This window comes from Boleophthalmus pectinirostris, unplaced genomic scaffold, assembly GCF_026225935.1.
Source record: "Boleophthalmus pectinirostris isolate CB_2022bp ecotype Guang Dong unplaced genomic scaffold, ASM2622593v1 HiC_scaffold_15, whole genome shotgun sequence".
NCBI lineage: Eukaryota > Metazoa > Chordata > Actinopteri > Gobiiformes > Gobiidae > Boleophthalmus > Boleophthalmus pectinirostris.
Window position 1 is genome coordinate 35,280,257 of NW_026571070.1, and position 6,938 is coordinate 35,287,194.

Sequence of the window (6,938 nt, forward strand, 5' to 3'; positions counted from 1 at the left end):
GGGAATTCTAAATGAAAAAACAAAACAAAAAACACCATGTCAAATCAAGTCATTATAACTCTATCAGGTGCTCTCATCACCAGTGGACTGTAGAGTTGTGGCGCCCTCGTGTGGCGTCTCTTCAGCATTACACCTGCTCCAGAGGCTGTGTTGTGCCTGTCTCCATGGAAACAGGCTGTGTTACCTGGAGCAGGTGAGGAGCACAAACAGACAGTGAGGACGGCAGCCATGACAGGGCTCTTCTCCAGGTAAAAGACTTTTATTTATTATCATCAGCACCTTTGACATTTGCACTTTTAGTTTTGTACCTTTGCACATTTCTCACATCATGCATAAGAGATGTTCAGCTGACATTATGAAATGACATGATGGCTTTTTTTGCAGTAGTGGCAGTGGCATTAGGAGTAGTTTTGTGGAGAAATAGTATGTAAAAGTAGTAGGTAACTGTATATTTGTATCTGTTTTAACACTTCTTTAGGTCAGTGAGGAGATTAAGAGGAAAACAGAAGGAACTGGATACAGATTATTCTGAGCTTTTACAGATTTTAAAAAAACTGCAAGAATCACAACTGAACTTGTGTCTCCAGAGCCTTAACCTGCAGACAGAGACACATCCAGGCCTCATGTGAAGTTCAGACCCTCCAGAATTCCCTCCCTGAGCACTGACTCATGAATAATGCTGGGGTTTAGATAAAAATCATTCAGATCAGAGAGAGGCATTTTAGGTTTAAAGTTCTTGTGAACCAAAGCACCAAATTATAAAATACCATTTGGCCGTCATCGCCAGCGTTTTTGTGATTAAGCATAAATCAGCATAACTACTGTTACCAGTCAAAATGATATTTAATTTGAACATGTTTGGAAGTTTATACAATTTTACATCAAAATCTTACATACAGTCCCTTAAAAATCTTTATTTGAATTGCCTGGCTTTCTCCCATGTTATAACACTGTTCCCTCATCAAAAACATGCATGACATGTTATCCAGGCTTGCTTGTAATGAAGGAATCTCTCCTCGGTTCTATTCAAACTCTCCTTATAGTTGCTGTAAGATTCTCTGCAAAGCTCCACCCACAAGTCTACATCACCCATGCTCCACCACGACAATTCTCCAAAAATATACAAAAACATACAAAACTGTATACAGCAGCTTGACAAACATGATATGCAGTAGTTTGCAGTAGTGAACCAGGGGGAAAACTCAAAGTGTTAAACATGAAAGTGAAATTTATCAAACATGTTCATATGGTGTTTTTGGCAAATATGTCCTTTTTAAAATAAAAGGTCTCCTGGTGGTCTATATATGTATATATGTTGTGTCAGCCGTTAATACCAGTAAAATACCTCGTCTTTAACACCCCTCCCCTCTGCTCGCTAAGGGACGTGCAGGTGAAGACCATGGAGCAGACAGTGTCTCACACAGAGAAGCTGTTGGGACAGCTGTGCTCTGTGCTGGCCGCCTACACCAGGAAGACAGCGGGTCTGAGGGACAAAGGGGACGCTCTGGTGGGACAACTGCAGGACCTGTCCCGCTCTGAGGACCCGGAGCTCCAGCTCGGCCTGAAGAACCTGGCCGAAGACCTGGCCATGGTACAGGACTACAGGCAGGCTCAGGTCAGGCTCAGGTCACACTCAGGTCAGGCTCAGGGCAGGCTCAGGTCAGGCTCAGGTCAGGCTAGACTCATTATGTGACCAGATGTTTTCAGATACTGTGAAAAGTACTAGGATCAGTGTTGTGCAAGTTCACAGTTTTCATGAACTAGTTCAAAGTTCAGTTCACACTTGTTCAAAGTGAATAGTTCACGTTCATAGTTCACAATTTTAATTTTGAACTAGTTCAAAGTTCAGTTCATTTTATATTTAGATGAGATCTGTAAATGAAAGGCTGCTTTTATTTTTCAAACTGACTTCTAGTTTACAACAACTTTACAAGATACACTGTTGGACAAGTGACTTTAAAACTGTAATGTGTTATTTATGACTTGTTACTGTCATTTCAAAGTCATTTGTTACATTACAATATTACTGTATTTAAAATGTAAAACATTACATGACTATTGCAGCACTTTTAATTTACTCTCACCAAAAGAACTGTTAAGATGCTGAACTTTTGCGCCGTATATGGACTGAACCAGGACTAAACCAGGACTAAACCAGGACTAAACCAGGTCTAAACCAGGTCTAAACCAGGTCTAAACCAGGACTGAACCAGAACTGAACCAGGTCTAAACCAGGACTAAACCAGAACTGAACCAGGTGTAAACCAGGACTAAACCAGGTCTATACCAGAACTGAACCAGGACTAAACCAGAACTAAACCAGAACTGAACCAGGTCTAAACCAGGACTAAACCAGGTCTAAACCAGAACTGAAGCAGGACTAAACCAGAACTGAACCAGGTCTAAACCAGGACTAAACCAGGTCTAAACCAGAACTGAACCAGGGCTAAACCAGAACTGAACCAGGACTGAACTAGGTCTAAACCAGGAATAAACCAAGACTAAACCAGGACCGAACCAGAATTGAACCAGGTCTAAACCAGGACTGAACCAGGACTAAACCAGAACTAAACCAGAACTGAACCAGGAATAAACCAGGTCTAAACCAGAACTGAACCAGGACTAAACCAAGACTAAACCAGGACCAAACCAGGACTAATCCTGGACTAGAACTTGGAATCTAGGACCGCCCCTGAGAGAACCCCGAGTGCGATCGAGCGTCAGCTGCGTTTAGTTCGGTGGAGCGCGGACTTCTGCGTCGGTCCTTTCGCTCAGGATCACGGTCTACGCGGGCGCACCTCCGGCGTTTCACCACTGCTGATATCGCGGTGATTTTAGCAAATTTGTATGAAGAAAAACGAAAAACCCACCATTTCAATCCAGGTTAAAAAAGCATTGTGACGCGCGTTACTGACATATGTACCAAGTAAAATAATACGCGCGCGGAGCAGCACGTCCTGTGCGTGTAGATTTCAGAAAATAGGATCCATCTTATTTTTTGACGCTCTACACGAGCGTAGGCGCGTATCCCCGTCAAAATACACAGAGAGCATGTATCTATTGTTGTATTTGTGCATTTACCATCAGCACATTGTGCTCCCTGGGCAGTTGTGTATCATGTGAAAGAGCCCAGATCCACATAGACTGTTAATTAGTGCTTTGAAATTTACTTTTGAAATCCTTGCGTTTGCCGTGGTCAGCCTGTACAGAAGGTAAATACAAGCAGCTAAACGCGCCCAGTCAAGTTTGATTGACTTCCCATTGAGAGACACAAGAGCCCGTACGTTCCACTAAAGCTGCTGGTGGAGTCGCCTTCACGTTGACACGCGGCTGTGGTTTCGTGAGGTGAAGTGCGAGCAGATCGTCACTCTTCAAATTCCGACGTTTAACTGAACTCCAACAGTGACGTACGTCGTTCATCACACATAATTTGAACAAATTCACGTTCAAGTTCTTGATTTACAAAAGTGTTGCGTTCAGTTCAAAGTTCACTGAAAAATGAACGTGTTCAATGAACGCGTTCTTTTGAACTCGTTCATGCACAACACTGACTAGGATACTACTAGTAGTAGTACTACTACTACTAGACTACTATTACTACTACTTGGCTAGATCTAAACTTTTTTTTAACAAGTGCACCTTTGCACTATTTACAATTTATTTTTTATTACTTATGAGATAGTGAGAAACACCATTTTGATTCTTTGTATGATTTTTGTATGAAAAATTGGCAATAAACTTATCATACTGACGTGTATATTGATGCAATCTCAGCAAAAACTAATGGTTTATTTGATATTTTAGTGATGATGGAGATCATGCTTTATTATATAAAGACATTATTGTATTGTTTTAATTGTTACACTAACTTAAGACTGAATTACGATTGTGTATTATTACAGTGTCATTACAGTTATTACATGTCCCTCCACATTCATGTTATACACATGTAAACATGTATTTAAACCTACATCTGGCTGCTGGCATACTCAATGTTCACTTTTATTCATTCCTTCATATTATTTGCAGTTGCCACCCTAGTGACAGTGTTGTGTGCAGGTGGAGAGGCTGGAGAGCAGGGTGGTGGCTCCTCTCAAAGCCTATGGAGACATCATCAAGAACAAGAGAGTCAGTATCACACACACCACCTTTGAGTGAGAGGAACGTGTCTCTGATTAAACATGGTCAACTGTCCGTGTGCTGCTCCTGTCCCTCAGGCTGAAGTGAAGAAGTTCAGTGCAGACCGGAGCAGAGAGATAAAGGAGATCCAGAAGCTGGAGAAGATCAGGCTGAAGAACCCTGCAGACCGCCAGAGCATTGTATCCTCTGAAAAGAAACAGCAGTTTGTACCTTCTGTGTCCTGTGGGGGCGCTGAAGTGCAAACAGGTGAGAGTAAAGTTTTATTCATCTCTCGTCAGTGTCTCTGGAGCTTGGGCTAAATGTTGGAGAGAGTTTCTCATCCAAATACACAGTAGAAGTTTTAGTAGTGGAGAATAAAACTACCACTCAGTGGGGCTGCAAGATTAATTGCAATATAATCAAATTTGCTAATTGAATGAACACAGTATACAGACATTTTCTGTCTTTCTATTATTTCCTCCACAAACCATAAAACCTCCAGTCTTATTTTGCACTGTTCCCTGGCGTTTAGATGGATATAAACCTGTTCTTAACTGTAACAGTGGGTACTGCTCGAGCCTCGGTTTAATTAACTCTCTGACAGGAACTAAGAGAAGATCTGCAGTCATCCCTCTGCTGTTGTGACATACACATACACCAATGCTCTGTAACAGTGGGAGCAGGTACATGGGTTTCCTTGACAAATGTTTTCAGTCTCAGGTAAGTGCACTGATGTACTTCAGCAGACTGACAGCAGGAGGCAGCAGACTGTGTCAGTGTATCTGTGTGTCTGTGTGTGTGTGTGTGTGTGTGTGTGTGCGTGTGCGTGTGCGTGTGTGTGTGTGTGTACGTGTGCGTGTGCGTGTGTGTGTGTGTGTACAGGCAGAGGTGAGCGCTCAGAAGGCCTCTAACAATGCCCAGAGGAGCACGAGGCTCATGGAGGAGGCCATCATGGACTTCCAGAAGAACAGGCTGGAGGACATCAAGGTCAGACTCACACATGTGCTCTTTGAAGCAGGACGTCTGTGTGTGCAGACAAATGAATAAACATGTCGTTCATGGATCATAAACTGAAGCACGTGCTTTTATGTAGTCCTCTGTTTACTCCAGTACTCATATACTGATACCAAAGGCAAAAACTGCAATTGTGTCCATAGGCAAGACACTTGATGCAGATTGCCTAGTATGAAAGTGGTGTGTGTGAGTGTTGGTGATCTGAGGGGCCAATGGTGCAGATTGGCAGCCTCATGTCTGTCCCAGGGCAGCTGTGGCTAAATTAGTATCTTACCACCATGGAGAATACTGTGTGCTGTCTAATTATGAAGCGCATAGTTAACATGTTAGTTGTTAGTTTTAGCGTCATGCCAAAACTTCACCCTGGTCTCTGAGAGTTGGGAAAATGATTACAAACTCATGACGCTCAGGGCGTTTATTTTGCACAGGGCCACACATCTGTGCTCTGATCCACTGTGTGTTGTGCAGACCATCTTCACAGATTTCATCACAGTGGAGATGCTGTTCCACGCCAAAGCTCTGGAGATCTACACCCACACCTTCCACAACCTGGAGTCCATGGACCTGAACAGGGACCTAGAGGTGAGGACACTGCTCTCTGCGTAAGTCCACAGTCTGGGCAGTGTGAACAGGGCTCGGGGGACTAATGTGGTCATGTCCAAAAGATCACGTCACACATTATGATCCTGATATACTCTAGCTGTGAGTTTCCCATAAACCCTTTGGTCTTTCCTCCTGCAGTTGTTCAGCGGGCGTGTGCGTGTCTCTGACTTCCTGACCACTCGTGTGGACAGTCCTGTGAGTGGACTCTCTCAGTACCACAGTCCCCTGCAGAGCCCCAGCACCCGAGGGACCCTCAGGGAGCAGCTGAGGCCACAGGCGGAGCCCATTCCCAGGGTGAGTGCAACAATATTTATTTCAATGTATCTTACCTTTCTGGCAGTATCATGCAGCACAACAGGTGGATGGACAAAGCGCTCAAACGTTTCACATTAAAGGTGGCAGGTCTGATGTTGAGGAGGGAACAACATTATAACATGACTCAAAGCTCACAGAGTCACTTTGGTGTAAGATACGACCTTTAATGACACAGAAAAGGAGCTGCTCCTGAGAAACATTACTATGATGCCATTAATATGATGATTTCCTGTTTGTCCAGCCCCGCAACACCTTAAGGCGACAGAGGCACTTGGAGGAGCTACAGAGAGAGGAGGAGGAGGAAGAGGAGGAAGAGGAGGAAGAGGAGTCAGACACTGAGGCTCCGCCCACCAGACGCTCATACGCAGCCCAATACGCTCAGGTGCGCCGGTGGAACAACTGACAGAGAGGAGGAGGGGCCACTGAATTAGGCCCCACCCATCAGAGAGCTTTGGGACGTCTTAGTGAATATGTGTAAAGTCAACTGCTAACAGAGTTGATGGAGCCAGAAGCTCCTCCATGAACACTTCCTATTTGCACCGCAGCGGCCAGCAGATTAACTATGTCCATGTATATCCACAGAGTATGGTGTAAATGTAAAGTACTAACAAAACTGTCCTTAGAAGTAATGAAAGTACATGTCATGTCCTGACATGACATGTATCTAAACTTAGAACTGAATGTGACTGTGTATGGAGATCATTTTATATAGGTGTCATTTTAGATTTTAGAATATTGTTTGACTCATTCAGATGTAAATATAATATTTTAAAAATAAAATTATGACAATGAAGTTGTTCTTGTGTTTCCACATGTGGAAGGTGACTGTGGCTGGATACAGTTGATATGACAGATCCAACACTGAAAAGAGCTACATGTTTGGTTTT

At 43.5% G+C, this 6,938-nt stretch overlaps 1 protein-coding gene across 1 annotated transcript; it reads left to right on the plus strand.

Moving 5' to 3' along the window:
- The first annotated feature begins 228 nt into the window (after nt 1-228).
- Nucleotides 229-6,454, plus strand: cibar2 (CBY1 interacting BAR domain containing 2). Its single transcript, XM_055150844.1, has 9 exons — nt 229-248; nt 1,381-1,615; nt 4,060-4,128; nt 4,218-4,319; nt 4,834-4,839; nt 5,002-5,106; nt 5,602-5,735; nt 5,883-6,030; nt 6,293-6,454. Exons 1-9 carry the CDS (start codon nt 229-231, stop codon nt 6,452-6,454), a joined length of 981 nt encoding a protein of 326 aa, XP_055006819.1.
- The last annotated feature ends 484 nt before the right edge of the window (nt 6,455-6,938 follow it).

Bases quoted from the DNA above. Each gene is read 5' to 3' on its own strand.
- cibar2 (XM_055150844.1), top strand. From the start codon at position 229: ATGACAGGGCTCTTCTCCAG. The intron at 1,616-4,059 runs GTCAGGCTCAGG...TGTTGTGTGCAG, and splicing joins AGGACTACAGGCAGGCTCAG to GTGGAGAGGCTGGAGAGCAG. The intron at 5,736-5,882 runs GTAAGTCCACAG...GCAGTTGTTCAG, and splicing joins GTGAGGACACTGCTCTCTGC to CGGGCGTGTGCGTGTCTCTG.